This window comes from Falco punctatus (assembly GCF_963210335.1).
Source record: "Falco punctatus genome assembly, chromosome: 4".
NCBI classification, from domain to species: domain Eukaryota; kingdom Metazoa; phylum Chordata; class Aves; order Falconiformes; family Falconidae; genus Falco; species Falco punctatus.
In genome coordinates, this window is record NC_137583.1 from 86,958,668 (window position 1) to 86,976,143 (window position 17,476).

Here is a 17,476-nt window from a genome sequence, read left to right on the forward strand (position 1 = left end):
AGCCTTCTAAATAATAAATATACAGTAAATATTATAAATAATTGTAGTGATTCAGAAGGACTTCAAATTCAAAAAAGCCTCCTTCAAAAAAAGCTAAAGAAATATTTTTAATATAGATAAATGTGACTGAATAATGGTCATAACATAAATACCTTTACATTTCCTAAGATGAAAAGTTTTTAGTTAGCTCACATAAATCAAAATATTAAAATGCTGAGTATATAAAAATAATAATTCAGTACAGAAAGTTATAAATCAGGTGACCATAAAAGCTATAAAATGAAGTCTCAGCTTTACGAGTATATTGCTGTTTCTAAGATGTACTATTTTTTATAATTCACAAGGAAAAAAAAAGAATATAGAAATATAAGCCCTTTGCTAGAAAAAAATTGGAGGTTTCTTATATTAAATGTGTATGTAGGATAAAGAGTAGTTAAATTAACAGTTTCGGTAATGATTATTGGAATAATTTGGAACAAAAATAGATCAAATTTTGCATTAGCATGTTTGTGGTTTTAAGTAAAGTAAGTTGATTGTCTTCTATGTACTCTTAGAGGTAGATAACTTTTCAAGTCTAAAAGACAATGATACGTTATCTGGATACAGGCCACAATGCTGTATGGTAATTACAGTTTTGTCAGTTGAAAACCAGATAAAGCAAGATGCTGATTGGGAAATAGTTTTGAGGAAGTTAGGAACAGTTATACTAAGTAATTGATGTGCAGCCACAGTCTTATTTCTTAGTAAAGATTAATCCTGGAGCTGTTCATTGATATGATAATTATTGAGCATGTACAAAATCCTGTGCAATTTCAGGACATTGGACCATATTATGAGAGCCAACACTTTCTGACTTGATATGGACTGGAACAGAGGAAGAGGGCAATGGAAAAATGTGTATTCGTTCATTAACAAGCCAAAACACATATAGAGATTCCAGTTACCAGGTGTATATATTTTCATGTCTAAGGCACAATAACTTTTTTTTTCCCTTGAGAATAAAGAATGTGAGAATAGCAGTGAGAGGAGAGGAAAAAGCCCATGCCTGAAAAGCTAAAATTGTTTCAGCACTTGCATGAGATTCTACAAGTGTCTAAGCTTAGAGTTATTTTTGCTGTCATTCTAGTGCAAAGTCCTTCATCTGGTTTTATTAGTTTTCCTTAAAAGACAGAACAAAGAAATAATTATGAGTTTGACCATTATTTGCCTGGTTTATGGTCCATTCCATTGAAATCACCAGTAGTCAAGTCCTTTATAAGAACAGGTTTGACTATTCTAAAGCGTCTGCAGCATTGTAGTTATAGGTATTTGCTGTATTTTCAGTTTACTGCACAATGGTATTAACTATGGAAATAGGAAAATTACCTACTTTGTTGGGGGTGGTGTTACTAGTTTATTGTTTGTTGTTGTGTTTTTTTTTAAAATACATCCTATATGTATAAGGCTAAAGATGTATTTAAAGCTACATGGTCATATTTTTCTTCTGGCAATAACTTGCAGAGAACTCAGTCTAAAATATCAACAGTGGGCAAAATGTTGGCATGTTTCCAACTACTTACCTTAAATAGAACCTCAGGCTTAAACATGAGGGCTAAATTTGTCATAACTGGTTTTTTTTGTTGTTGTTGGAGAACAGGGATTTCCATCATTACAGTTCCTTCAAGGACTGCATTTGCAAGTGTCTAAGCTTACTGTTCAGATGGATAGGTGAAAAATGAATAAACCTAAAAGTGAAAAGGACTTTTCTGAATCATAAATCCTGAAACAGATTATATAGTTTGATGGCTCATTGCATAAACTGCCTAAAATGTTACTATAGTAAAAGCTGCGATTTTGCTTTTCCAGCTTAAAAATATAATTAGCTAAACACAGAAAAGCATGGCTATTTCAATTACATCCTGGTGATTTTTTTTTATTATTATTCTGGTTGAATATTAATGGTGTGAACACAGCTGAATGTTTCAAACAAAATATTGTTGGGCTCGTTTCCTTTATAGTCAGAAACCCTGGTGCAAAATTGTACTGAATTAGTGAGGGATTAGGCAGGAACAGCAACTACACCCCCACCCTCAGCAGAAACATGGTGCTGGGGGGCTGCAGTGAAAGCAGTGACAAACCAACCTCATCCTCTGCCTGCAGCCGCAGACAAGGTGGGTCATGCCATCAGCAGAGAGACTTTGATTGAGGTTCTGGATTCCTGGATTACAGGGAATACAGACAGTCATTGCTGAATACCAAGGAAAGCCTCCTTGCTCCCAGCATCTCTGAGGCTTGTCTGCTCCCTGTTTCTGCTCTGGAGTGTCCCCATCCTGAATATTGAGGGTTTCATCTCCTAATAAGAATATACAAGAAACTACAATATAAAATATTAACTACAACAATAGGAACGGAAGACTAGTATGCAGCCACATAGCCTGACATTGTATCAGTGCTTCATGGAGTGCTTATGATACTTTTCTTTCCCTGTTTTTTTCTTTATTACTTTAACTGACTTTTGGGTTACAGTATACCAAAATTACGATAAATTTCTGTTCTAAGGTAGCCGTTGTTATGTTGTTGAATTAAAAAGAATTTTGTCCAGGTGTATCAGCAGACTGTATAATCTGGCACTTGTTAATAGCCACTGCATGGGCCAGTAGCTTTTACAGGAAGATTTTTTTTTTGCACAAAAGTAACTGTAGAATGTGAGATTTTTGCTACTATAGCTGCCTTCTTCAAGGCATAACTCAACCAGATGTTATCTAAGTCCTCCATTATATATTAAACTCTTGTACTTTTTTGGCATTCATTAATCTAGTCTTTCTTCCATGTCTGTAATAAGCAAAACATCTGTTTCTTCTTGTTCAATCAAAGTGCCTACCTCAAGAGTCCTACTTTTAAAATAATGTCATTTAAATAGAAATCCTAGATAGGAAGAATGCATTTGATTAACATATTTAATTTGCATATGAAACCAAATTTTCCAGAACTCTGCAGGGAATTTGTAGTGGCAGCAGTATGTTTCCTTTTCTTCTCAACTTGTATACCAGAAACTTACGTAATTTATTTGCATTCTTTTTTTGTTACTGTATCAGCTCAGATGGCAGAGATTATACTGCAATGAGAAATCATCATTGTGTGTTGTTCATTCTAAACTTTCCAGATGAAAATTCTTTTAATAGAAAGAGCTGTATTCTACTCTTGAATCTTGGCTTACAGAAAGTTCTCAGTTAGCTTGAGTTCTTTTAAGTCCAAGCAGAAATTATTCCTCAATATATATGAGGCACACAGTAAAACATTACAACAAAAATAGCTCATGCAGCTGTACAAACTTATCCCCTATGGGAGAATATACCACGTACCCCCCAAAAAATTTAAGTCCCCACAACAGAGCATTATCACATTAAGAAAGAAGGGTTGACACTACTGCCTCTAAAACACATGTAAATAAAAAGCAGATAAAAACAGTGGCAAAGATAAAAGGTGCTTTTAGTTACACCACTGGGGAGCACAACTCTGTAAAGACAATAGTGAGTGCAGGCTGAAAGTTAGTGAGCAATCCTCATTAGCATTCACAGGTGAACTCACTGTAGAAATGGAGCAGTAAAAAGTTTTCTAAGCAAAGGTAAAAATTGCACTTGAATTTTTGTGGCAACTCTGAGCCAGAATGTTACTGCCATACTGCAAAACTCCTTAAGGATGGTTAATACATGTAGCTAAGAAGATAAGAGCATTAACTTGTGATAGTTTTGTAGTCAATACAGTGAAGAGTTCATAAAGCAGAAACGGTGGGGTCTTTCAGGGACTGACAGGAACCATGGCAACTTACAGGGACAATTATTTTTAATACAGGGAAAATATCAGGCAAATCCAGCATGCCTCTAGCAAGCAGCTTACAAACAGCAACGCACCCTCTTAGTATATTTTGCTATATGTTGTACAACAAATGCATGGAATTACTTTTTGTTGGTAACCTGCAGCTCTTCTCATGCTCGGATTTCTATTTGGTCTGCTCAGCAGATCCACCTTCTTCGCTGATCAACCTTCCCTCCACCTGCTTCTTGTCCTGAGTCATTGCAATATTCAGCTTTTCAGTGTGGTGCTGGTGAACTTGGGGTGTTTTCCTTTCACTGCACACTAGGAGAGCATATCACAGATGATAGCTAGAAGTAACTGTGTACTCATTAGACTAGCATATTGTGCACCACTTTCACTTGTTAATTCAGCTGATAGCATCACCCGTTCCTGTGCTTTAAGAAAGAATGTTTTGGCTCTTTGCAAGATGTGCAAAAATCCATGTTGAGTTGGACAAATAATATCAATAAAAGGTTTAGAGAGACTCCAATCCACAAATTGGTTGTAATAGAAACATTGCTTTTCTTTGTTTTTCTCCCGCCCCCCCCCCTTTTTTTTTTTTTTTAATTCTTCCACTATTTAGGCTACTTGGTCAGGGAGAAGCTAGCTGAATTAATTTTTCTCTTTTTGTACATCTAGTGTTTCCTAAAAGAGAGAGCTGAACTCTGATAAAGACTGGTTAGGGAGTAAAGCTTGCAGCAGTAATAGCTACATAGTTTGATGTATGAGAATGTCTCTTTAGCCTGCATACGTGGTTCCAGTCCCTGTTCTAGTGTTATTTAAAATACGTTGTGCAGGAACAACATGTCTATTGCAACTACTCTGTTTTGTGTGTACTGAGCAGACTCAAGTGTGCAGTCAAAAAAATACAGATTAAAATAACTTAAGTATTTTTCACCTCCTGCAATATTCAATTTAAATTACTTTTCTCATTAGTACTCTTAGTTCGTTCTTTTATGAAAGAGTATCTTCAACAGGTGAGGGTGGCAAAGTAAGTGAACTTCCAATTTCGTGGTGTAATCAGCTGTCTTTAGCTCCGTCAGCTGTTGTGGTGGGGTTGCCTTGGCCAGCTAGCTGCCACTGGCCCAGCCATGCTCTCACTCCCCCTCCTCACCAGACAAGGGGAGAAAATAAGACTGGAGCAAGGGAAACATGGGGATCACATAACAATTCTTACTGGAAGAAAAATAGCTTGGGGAGAATTAATATATTGTCAATTAAAATAGATTTAGGTCATGAGAAACAAAGACAGTAATGAAAAGAACACCTTTCCTCCTTCCTCCACCAAGCTCAGCTTCAGTTCCTCACTTCCAACTCCTACACCTGAGCAGGGCAGAGGCAAAGGGGGGGGGACACAGCCGCCCCTCTCTGCCGCTCCTGCCCTCTCACACCGTCCCCTTGCTCCAGCAGGGGCTCCCTGCAGCCCCCCGGGAGATGTGCCCCTGCCCCGCCGGCGGCTCTGCGGGGGAAGCCCTGCGGCGGGGACGGCGGAGCCCCCGTCCCGCTCCCCCCCGGGGCCCCTCACGCGCTCCCCTCAGCGCCGGCCCCGCCTCAGCCGCGCTGCTCCCGCGCTGTTCCCGCGCTGCGCCCGCCGGAGCCGCGGCAGCCCCCGCGTCCTCTCTCACAGGGGCCGGCAGACCTCCCTGCTGGCGTCTCAGCCCCTGCACCGGAAGTTTTCTCTGTGTGTTTCTAATCATACTCTGATTTAAACCGGCTAGAAGGTTTTGTCTATTTATCGAATGATCTCGAAAAATTCTGTCAGAGCCCGAGGAGGAGCGGTCTTGAACTTTAGTGCTGTGAAACCTTTGAGAGAGACGTTCACCATGTAACCCCATCAGACCCCGCTGCAAATTCAATCCAGGAGCAAGGGGAAACCAGTGACATTTCTGCTGGTGGTGGGCATGTGGGGCAGAACCCCCTGGAGGTCTGGCACCATCTCTCTAGTCACGGTTGGTTAAGGTTAGTTGGTTGGTGATAGTTGGTTGAAGAAGGTTGGTTAAGATGATCAACCTTCCCACCACCTGCTTCTTGCCTAGAGCCCCGTGGTGGTTCCTCAGTGCCCCCTTCCCACAGCAGGTGCTAGGCACGCTCTGGCACCAGCGGCTCACGCCAGCATTTTTGTCCCTCCTGCTTTAGTAGCCTAGTTTTTATTTTGTCCAGAAGTCTTTAGTCATTCATACTCAGTTCAAGTCAATACTGAATACTTCAATAGAAAAAAATGAAATATATTTTTAATCTTAGGTCGCCTCAGGCTGGAAAACTAGGATTTTATGTAAGTTCTGACAAGCTTTGGTTGTAGTTGTAGTTACACATGCAGTAACAATTTTGGTTTGGAGCTCTGTAGAAAGGTGTGTCTTCCTTTCCTTTCTGAGTTTATTGTCAGTAGAAAATAATTTTATCTGCATTGTAATTATGTGGTTTTCTGTTCTTTCTTTGTTTGCCAAATGTAATGAAAATTTAAAAAGAGCTTGCAAACAGAAAATTTCTCATGTGTAGTGGGTAAGGTCTTTCATCCATTCTTACGCTAGATTGAACAAGCTTTGGTAGAAACATTTCTTACTGATAAAATTTTTGAGAGGTTTCTGCCACTGTTATTCACACTACTGAATATTCCAAGGTATTCTCCAAAGTAACTCCATGTTATTTCAGTACTTGATCATGTATCTTGAATGAACGTGTGGAAGGATTAGGAAAAAAATATGCATTACATGTTTATCTCTTTGCCATGAATATAATTCCTTGTTCATAAAAGATAACATTCTTTTGAATGTTTTGAAAGTTGATCTGCCTTTCTATTTCTGCTAATATAGTGCATCCCACTCAATTTTAGAAACAGTTTATTGCATTTTGTTATGGCTTATTTTGGCAGATGATATTTTTCAAAGGTGACTTAGTACCTTTGTCTAGGTGGAGGAAACATCACTTTTAAGAGGTGCTACAACTTGGAATTTCCTTTTACTAGAGTGTTTGCTACTTACTTGCTGACCCATCAAAACCATCCTGCCATGGTAATGACCAGAACAAACTAGTACTCTTTTGTAGTTCTTCAATGACAGCTTAACGTGCCAGGCAAACTGGCTTCCTGCCAGCTGCTGGAAACAATATAAAAAGTATATAAATTCTGTGGGGTTTCTAAAACATGGGAATGAATGAACAGTTCCATGAGCTTCACTGTAGTCAGTGTTGGGAAGATGATGCTCTCCTAAGATGGCATAATTTATAACCAGACATTTTCTGGTGCTTTTCTGTCAATGTCTTCATGTTCTGTGACTAGCCCCACATCCCAGTGATAGGATTAGCTGTTAACTCACCTCCCATGTGAGCCTTTCCCCCTCCTATTTTATTTTTCCCTTTTCTTGGAAACTATCTAGCTTTTGAAAGGCAGCAATTATGAGCGTAATGTGCTCTTTGGGATTGTTACTCACTGTTTAAACAGATTAATTAATATCCTTTCATTCTGAACTTGATCATAGAAATAATTAAAGGATATTCTTTATTAGTATAATGTAGATTATGGCCTTTTGATGGGAAAGGTGTGTGATAACATCTGTATTTACATACAATTATACCTGACAGCATGGACACTTTGGTAGTTCCGAGGCTTGTATTTACTATATAAGATTATTTTTTTGGTAATAATTTCTTTAATAACAATGCCGTATTATTACACTAAAATGATCTCATTTTTTGCAGTAGCCTTCATTAAATCTTGCATAATGAGCCTGGGAGAGAGTTAAACTTAAAGTTAATAAATATTGGACTAAGTAAAATGTTCCAATATTTTTTTTTCTTCATAGGCTCTGGTCTCAATGATGGGCAGTGGCATGAAGTCCGTTTCCTAGCTAAGGAAAATTTTGCTGTCCTCACCATTGATGGCGATGAAGCTTCAGCTGTTCGAACAAACAGTCCTCTACAGGTTAAGACTGGAGAGAAATATTTCTTTGGAGGTAAGAAAGTACCAAAACAAGTATCTGCTTACTGTGCTGTTGTCTTTCAATCTACATAATGGAGCTCAGAATTGAATTCATTCATATAGGTCTTAATACAGCTACAGTGGCTAGGTGCTTCTCATCTAAAGGTAGAATACAAAACTTAATTTCACTTTTAAGACTCTTTTTACACCTCATCATCTTTGCAAAAGAAGTCCTGAGAAGTTCTGTACAAGAGTCAGTCTGACTTGGAGTGATTTCTCAGGTCTTCTCTGAAATTTCAGAGACCTTTCTCTGAAAAGGGAATCTTCCATTAGTAGTTTAATTAAATGGCACTCAGAAGAGAGAGAAATTTGTCTTTTCATGTTTGGTATCCTGAAAACAAAAAACTACCATTATTCAGGATAGGTCTTAACCTTTGCTGATTTCTTTAAGAGCTGTCATGATTATGGGTAATTAAGAAGCTCTTAGAAATTGAAGCCTTATATTGTTCAATATTTCTGTCTCTTGACAGTCCATATACTAAAAAGAGTTCTTGCAAATTGTAGCTTGAATGTTTATCCCTCTTGCTTTTCTATGTTGCATTTATGAAAATCAAAAAAGGCCATCAAAACTCTTGGATTTTTTAACTATATGTTTAAATTGCTATCTTAAGAAGCCTATTAAGCATACCACAAATATTTTGTATACACTACTGTCTGCTGTCTTATGGGAGAAGGTCATTAAGGGTTTCAACTCAAATATAAGTATCACTTTTCATACTGCTAGCCATGTATTTTTAAAAACAATTCACCAATGACCTGCAATCTTTGTTCAAGCAGAATTCTCAGTGAGCTCAAATGCTAAGATCAAAAAAGAGTTGTAAGTTGTACCTTTGAAGTGCCCCATATGTGTGAGGTTGCACATGAAAGCTTCAGGCAGAGAACACAAATTTAAAAAGTAGAATTTATCAGCATTGAAAAATGGAGTGGTTTTTTTTTTTTTTCCCGCAAACTCACAAAGTGCATATCTAATCAAAATAAAATATTAATGTGATACTATAAATAGCCATAACATTACCCAAGTGATAGAAAAGTTTGTGGCATACGAAGTAACCTAATTTGAAAGAGAAAAAATCCTCTCAAGGTTATTCTCATTTCATTATTACCAAATTAAAGTTAATCTGTCACAAGAGGCAAACTTCCTTTTGCTGCAACACGCATCTTTTCCAATATCCTTAGCTCAGCTAATATCCTGAAGAGGTTTTTTTAGTATATTGCCTCAAAGAGGAGTTGTAGCCTAGCCACATGCTAAAGCTTGAAAATTAGTTGTCAAAACATAGTACCTTCAATTTGTTGGAAGAGTCTGAGACATTCTCATTAAAGTTATTCAACACACATAGGAGAAAATAAAAAGAAGTGCCATACGTAATACATCCAGTGCTTAAATTCTATTCATTTCAATAGGTAAAATCACCAGACCATTATTGCATTCCTGGAGAGTGTTTTGATTTCTTCAGAATTGTGTTTTGCCTCTGACTCTTGGGTTGTGAGGGATAGATTGTCTAGTTTCTTCAGGCAGTTTTTATACTCTTTCTCAGTCAAAATATGGGTTGATTGGTTTTCATTTCAGCTTGATTCTGAAATCTTCTTGTCTTATAATTGTTGACCTGTACTTTACAGTTCCACCATCCTTCCATAAAAAAAAAGTGTGCATGTAGATATTGTTCCAGTGGGATATGAAAGTCAATCATGAATTCCCTGAAGTGTCATTCCCACGTCTGTTCACCCAAATACCTAGTCTCATTGCACAGAATATGGGGGATTTGTTTTTTATTTATCTTATAATCTGAAGCTCTTCTAAATTTATATCAAAAGCAGTGTCCAAACCTTCTTGTCCAGTTTTATTTCAGAATAAGAAGTCTGCATTTGCAGCATTGTACTTTTGCATTTTAATTCTCGCAAGCTCTGAATCTGAGGCTTTTTTTCTCACTTGGATCTGTGGAACACATTTATTTTAGTATGCTCCCACATGAATGTTGATTGAGATATAGATATAGATATATATAATTACTTCTTTTGATATATATGTGTCTGTTACTTAGTGATTACTTGCAACTTAAAGCCAGTCAGTCTTCTGGGTGCGTATTAGAAACCTAATCTATATATTCACAATCTCCATCCTATAAGGAAAAAGTATTTTTGTTCTATTCCCTATATATGTATGTGATCCTCCTTATTATTCTTTATACACACTCGATGTTATGGATGTTAATAAATAATGTTTGCAATAAGAGGATGTAGAGGTGAGAGCAATGGGGAACTTCAAACATTTGCACCATTTGGTAGTTGTCATCTAAGAAGATGTTTTTGTTAGTTTCATTATGAGTAAGTTGAGATAAGAAAGTGTCAAATACTTTTTTTCCCCTGCAGATAGGTATAATTTGTTAGGAAAGGAACAACCACCTCTTGAATTCAGTGATAATATCTTTTTTTTTTTTTTACAAACTGCTAGGCAGCTAGCAGAAATAATTATTGACCCTTTGGTGATGACAAATTTTCAATGTGAAAAGGAATCCAGAAGGTTTCTTTGCTAGAGATCTGAATATAATAGTTACAGGTATTTTGACTACTAAACTTTTGTATTATTAAAAATCAAGCATCTATCACAGATGCAGAGGTGATGAATTTTAAAAATAGCAATGTTAGGATATTAATCCCATCCCACTGCTGTATTTCTTGATCATTAGAAAATTCTGAGAAAGCTCAGTCCAATGAAATTGTGGTTGGAGAACTTATACAGCATTTCTAGAAGGCTCTGAACACTCTTCTGATTTAAATTTTCCTATTTTATTTTGAAAGAGATAACCACATGTATGCAAATATTTTGTTCTCCAAACTTTCCTTTTCCATGAGTTCAAAATAAGTGTGTGTGTGTTTGTATTTTGTTCTCCTGGTGTCAATATAGCAAGTATATACTATAGACAATGGTGGTGTCTTTGCTGAAGAAAAGATGTAAAGGTTGCATTGCAGTACTGCAGTACAATATTTGCTCAAAAATACGTTTAAAGAGAAAAGCATTTACAATAAAATGTGTACTGCCTTGAAGTAAGGCAGACACAAGATAGACCTTGTCTGTAAAAATTACTACATCTTTTACTGTAAGATAAGTACCACATACTTGAATGTGAATTTTTGAGACTGTGTCTATTTTTTAGAAAAAAATATCATTTTCATATATTGTTGTTATAACTGTGCACTGGCAATATCACATAATATTAATTATATAGTAAAATAGGTAATCTATAAAATTGGGAATGGATTAAAGATGGAGTGGGCAAGGAGAACATTACTGTGCCAAATGTAACAATGAAACATTCCAGACAAATCAGAAGTATTAAGATGACTTTAACAAATATAGGTTCTGAAAAAGTCCTTGATTTTATTCACATTATTTTGTTTAGCACTCGATTATGACTCAGTACAGTATAACTACATAAATAATAGGGGGAATGCAGAGACGTAGGATGATTGTGCATTTGCTCCTGCCATTAGAAATTATGCCATAGGCAGGAGCAAGCCTGTAAGCCAGAGTGTGCCCTCCCTCTGTGCATGCAAATGAACAGTAAAGGCAAGCTGAACACTGCAGACACCGAAGATGTTAACAACAGAGTAGCTTGTTTGGACACTGAGTACTATACTGAGCCTGGTTAGTCAACCTCCCTGCCTATTAGCAGCTTCCAGCTACCATTTTGAGAAAGCTGGCCTTTTAGAGGGGCCAGACCTGATGGACACTGATGAGTTTCCCTCAAAACTAGTTCCTAAGTGTGTTCTGGTTAATCAGAGAATCACAGAACGGTCAAGGTGGGAAGGGACCTCTGGAGATCATCCAGTCCAACCCTCTGCTAAAGCAGGTTCACCTAGAGCAGGTTGCAGGAGCAGGTTGCTTTAGTTTATTCATTCCATTAAATAAAAATGCATTTTCACTGACCACCAAACTGAGAGTTTTACCACATGTACAGCAGTATTTGAATAAAGGAGATGTGGAAATCAGAATCTTTTGTGACTTCTGCCCATAGAACTAACTTTTAAAAATGGTAAGTAACTCACAAGAGGCTTTTTTTGATTTCTTTGTCAGAGAATAAATCATGTTCAGTACTATTATAGCAGCTTTCTTGGTTTTGGGGTTTTTTTTGTTTGTTTGTTTGTTTGTTTGTTGGGGTTTTTTTGTCCTTTGTGCCTCTCCTGTGCTGTCTCCCAACACTACTAAGAACATCTCGAGGGACATACAGCAAGGATGTTTTATTCAAGCTTAAGAGTTAGGGGAAGCTGTGTTAAGATCAGGCATTTCTGCAGATTGTGTGAATGTGTGCTGGTGTATGTGGGAGTGTGCCTGCTAATTGCCTATTACCCTTCTGTATAACTATTCTTCTCTCCCCACTGGTTTTATTTTCCTTCTCTTTCAATGTCTTGAATTTGGTTTTTTGGAAAGAAGTGAACTTCCTTTCCCTACTGAGCTCTAGAGAATCACATTTTTTTTTTTTCCAATTATCAGCATAAAACAAAAATAGCAGAACAGAGAAAGTGAATCACAGAGTGAGAATGAGTCCATTAACCTCATTTGCACTGTTGGAGATAAAGGGCTTTTGTGAGGCATCTTAAACTTGCACCAAACCACCTAATAGCTGCCTAGTGCCCAGAGGAAATATTTGATTAGAGATGTAATTTTTAGTTGTTTCGGGTTTGTATTTTTAATTGTATCTACTTTCTGTCTCCTTTTCACTGGCTTAAGGATAGGAGAGGTTTTAGTATGAGTGATAAATCTTCATTGAGAACAAAGGTATGCAGTGAGTGTCTGTCAATCCACAAGGTGTGCTGCTTTTTCTGACAAGCAAAGATGAATTGAATGGACTATGCAGTAAATTTCCCGTGGGACACCACTCTATGGCATATAGAAAGTTCTCCCTTTCTGTACAGCTGTGCAAAACACACTGGGTATGGAGCCTTGCTCCTGGAGTAGAATTAATTTGTTTCTGAAAGTTATGTTGGTCTAAAATCCCATAGAATTAGAAGTGGTGGAGGGAGGAGGGAAATCAAGCCAAAGAACAGAAATACCTTCCTCTGTTTCACATGTGCTGGGCTCTTCTGTGTGTGAATCTTCCCTTTTTAAAAACTGTCATCTATAACCAAAGCCTTTGGTTGGTGTGCCTACATTTTTTTCTATCAAGTTATCCATTGCTATATTGTGTGAATTCATCATTAACAGCTGTTATAGTCACAGTCATACTTCCTAGGTAGTGTCACTGGCATTTCAGAAGCACTCAAACAATCAGCATAGCTAGTGGTTATCAGATGGAAGGGGAGCATGGGGGGGGGTTGTAGCTCAGATTTAAATGTGTTCAGCTAAACCCAAGTGAGGTTATGAGACATAATGTGACAAACGGGACCTAGGCAATGGCAACTCAGGTTATCTGATACCTAATAAAGGAAACTAATGTCCCTGCTGACATCATTCTCTAGAGCCTGCAGCTTCTCACACCTCCATAAGTAACAGTGTTGGGTTGTATTTGCATTTCTGCAGGCTGATCAGATTTTTAATGTGTCAGGGCTTCAGTTTTGGAGGCCACTTTTTTATTTTGTGTGTATGACCATGAGACAGGATGGTCAAATTTGCATTTCTTGAGGAAAGGGTGCTTTCAGGTTGGTTTTAAATCTTTCTCCTCATGATCATAGCTCTGCTGTAAGCTAAAATATAAATCCTTGCAGAGAACACAAAGCAAATTCAAAATAACTCACAGTACAATGCGATTTTGTGTATCTTCTAGTTTTCATCTTAGGAATATTCCCAGGTCAGTTCTACAAAATAATGACAAACACAAGAAATAGAAGTAAAAGAATTGGAATGATTTGTATTTTTTAACAGCCCTCATGCTTTGGATTGTTAAATCCAAAATGATTGTAAGTCAATAGATGAGTGAATATTGCAGATGTGCAAAGTGTACAAACCTGAACAAAGCAAGGAAGTGTAATAAGGAATTACAAAGTAATAACTTTGTAATAAGTAATAAGTAACCAAAAAAAAAAACCAACACCTAAGCCTCTCTGCTATTTGATACATGATTCAGTTTCTTTATTATCTGATCTGGTCTCTTCCACTATGAAGAATGAAACATAGCTGAATTCACATGTCTGTTATACAACTGACAGAACTGAGGGAGGCTGATCAAGTTTGTCCATTAACTCTTAGAGTTTTGTGCTTTTTTCATCATGTTTAAAGTTTTGTTTATTTCATTCAGATAATTTGAATGTTAGACAAATGAGACCAGGTAAAATACTGGCAACATTCTGTGATTAATTTTCAATAATATCAGTAGTATTGTTAATGATGTTACAATATGCTAGTCTACTGATACATGGTATACAACAGTACAAGCAGAAATGCTGGAGATAGATTGATCTCCTGTAGAAAAACAGGTGCAGGCGTAAAGCTGATACTTTGGGCACGCAAATAAAAAGATCAGATGCATGATAATATGAGTTTAGGAATGGATATGTAGGGACATGTGTCTTGCTGGAATAACCAGCTTTTGAGCAAACACCTATTAGAGATGAGAAATGTCTGCCCACTGAAAAATGAATGAATTAGCGAAGCTCTGAGAGGTGCTTTCCTTGTTATAAAACATAAATCTCTTGCTAAGTTGAATTTGTTAGCTACAGAGTATATATCTAGAAGTTCCTCAAAAAACTGAAGGAACAGAATCTCTTATTTTATTTGCCTGCAAGCACTAAAGCAAATTTCTGTGCAGCAGACAAGGCAACAACAATTTTTTCAATACATTTTTTCTCTTATTGACATTTTAAAGCAAGAAAGAACAACGAATGAGTGAGAACATGTTGTAAAGAGTAAATCTGCATGGACACAGGAAGGAGGAAACCAACCTAATGGAACTCTGTTGTCTCTAGTTCTGTGTGTATGTGATTTGTTTCTTTTTTTCTAAATACAGTAGTCACATTGTTGCCTGTCAGAAGAAAATTATATCATGTCTCTGAATATTGCAGAATATTCAATTAAAAATAGAGGATATTCCCTACATAGTATTTCTCTTGACCCTGAAGGGAAAGAAAAAGTTATTGTAAAAATTACTAACTCTTCTTCTAAAAGAAAAACTTTGGAGAAGGAAATGTCTGGTGAAGACCTGGAAGAGAGCTATTTGAGATACACTCAGAAGTGACAATTATACCTATATCCTATATGTCCCTCTTGCTGATGCTTTAGTAGGTCAAACTACAAGGTCTTTGGTACCAGTAGCTGAAAAATCTGCTCACAGGAGGGGAAGGGCAGGTATTTAAACCAGCACTGAATCTTGGAAGGAATGTTAACCAGCACTCATCACTGGACTGTAGTGTATTAGGGCAGCACGGTTTTAGAACATGCAGAATAACATAGTTTATTGATGGCATTAGGGATCACAAATAAGTCAGTGTGAATGTTTTGAATTGTGTTGTGAAAAATAAAAACATATGCTTTCCTGGTGTGTGAAAATAATCATACTATTAAATAGTGAATAATGCTAATTCATATTCAAATAGCACTTCTACCAGCTTCCCCTGTTTTTTAAGGGTATCTTGGCTCTGGTTCTAGGTATATAAATGAGCTTATTGTCCACAGCCACAATTCTAGACACCTACAGGAAAAAAAAAATAAAGAAAAAAGAAAAGGTAAATTCTGGGTGCCATCAATAGACTATAATTTCTGAGGCTTTTCTTGTTTTGGGGGGTGACTTATTGGTGCTTCTCAGTGGAATTTCCATAGCTGTTGATTTTCCTCTTTAATATAGTAGAACCTACATCAGCCCCTCCTTTTCCTCTCACCCCTGCTAAATCTGAAACAAATTTTCAATTGCATTTTGATATTTTATGTATGTAAATGAGCATGTACTAATATTGTAAACAACACTAAGCAAGAAGATGCCTACCTGCCATTGGTTCTGCTGGTAGTCAGAAAACTGACTCACATGTTTCAGAAAAATCTACCTATCTATATATTTGTAAACACAAATAACTTTGAAAGTCTGGTTTAATGAGTCATAAATGCATAACAGGAGAAAAAAAATCAGGATATGTTCTAACACTTCACCAAACTATGATGTGTGTGAATGTGGGAAATAGAGTAAAAATAAATTTATTCAGATAAGAGGCCTGTCTGACTCATATGGTCTGAGCCAAGAATGGTTCTCCGTGCTGATTGTAAATACTGACACATATATGAAACCTGACTGGAGCACCAATTAAATTTGTAATTAGTCAGCTGCTTCTACTTTATAAGCAAACTGCAGCTAGCCCTTTTTGTCTAGGGCAGTTTGTCAATTAAATCCTTGCATGCCTACAGTCCCAGGTTGTTATTATCACCTTTCATTGAAGACAAAAAATCCTATCATATAAAACTGGCAGTCTAGGGCTCTAACACAAGCACTTATTAGTGATGCTTTTGTAAATCATAAAGTAGATTTTGAGGGCTTATATCTTTCCAAAGAAAGAACTTTATTGAATGTCACAGTCAGTGGCTTAGGGCCGATTTATCTGCATAAATTGGCAAAACTGAACTGTGAAGCTGAAACAGAATGTTTAAAGCCTTGTTTCTCTCTTACCAGCAAAACACTGAACTTACCTGTATAATGCTTTGCAGTGAAGAGGAACAAGTTTGAGATGCACAAATCTTCAGTGTTGGACTGCTGATGGCAACTGGCTAATTGCCCAGTTTAAGGGTATTAAATTAACTTGTTCGCATCAAAGTATGTCTACTTTAAGTGTAAATTCAGGTGGACAAGGTTTTGGTAATGCAGTACTGAATATTTAATAATGATGATCTCTTTAGCAGGGAATTGATAGTTAACAGGCAAACTGCTAGACCATTTTGGATTACTGAGTCCTGTCAAAGATACTGTCATTCAGGTTATTCACTGGGTGGCTACAGTCCTTTGGCTACAGTCCTTTTGTTGCTGGTTTGTTTGTTGGCTGTTGTTTGGGGGAAGGGGGGGGGCTTTGGGGGAAGGGTGGTGGTGTGTGGTTTCTAAGACAGAGCAATTTATCTGAGATTGGACAATTAATGTAAATACTAACCATGGAGCTGTTACAAAACCCTGTGTTTATGAATGAAGAGGAGAAATAGGGCACTTCTGAGGGATGGTCACAGTCAAGGTTATATTGTAAACTGGAGGAAAGTGAAACTAGATCTGTTGCCATGGCAATAAAAGATACTCTTAGCCTCTTTAAGTTCATCACCCATGATACCAAGTGTATGTGTAACTTGAATGATCCTGAAAAGTGATTTTACAGACTTTTCTGCTTCTGCACTGAGACCTGCATGCTTATCATTTGATCTTGTCCAACAAACCCAAGTGAGATTAGACACTGTGACTAGTAATACACAATGGCTGAAAATCCTTCAGTAAACAAACTTTTATTTATCAATAAGAACAAGCCAAATAGCGGTGTAGAATAGCAATGTGTATCATGTTTATGTGTTTGTGTAGGAAGAATCTTGCTTTATCTATAAAGACAAAAGTACTCTCTAGCTACCACTAAGAATATTTTCTTCGGAATCTTTCTCCAAGTAGTTGAGTTGAAAGAAGTCTTTCTTCTCAAAAAGAAGCAAACTTTAATGATGCATGAAAATGCTTCATCTGCCTCTTGCACTTCTTTCATTTTCATCATTCTTACTGACTAGACTTCCCA

General features: G+C 37.0%; 1 protein-coding gene across 1 annotated transcript in view; it reads left to right on the plus strand.

Moving 5' to 3' along the window:
* CNTNAP2 (contactin associated protein 2) overlaps window positions 1–17,476 on the plus strand; it is a 1,227,711-nt gene that overhangs the window by 696,929 nt on the left and 513,306 nt on the right. Inside the window, exon 10 of the mRNA XM_080386067.1 lies at window positions 7,632–7,781. Within this exon, the coding sequence (XP_080242193.1) occupies window positions 7,632–7,781 (150 nt within the window). The remainder of the gene's footprint in view (window positions 1–7,631; window positions 7,782–17,476) is intronic.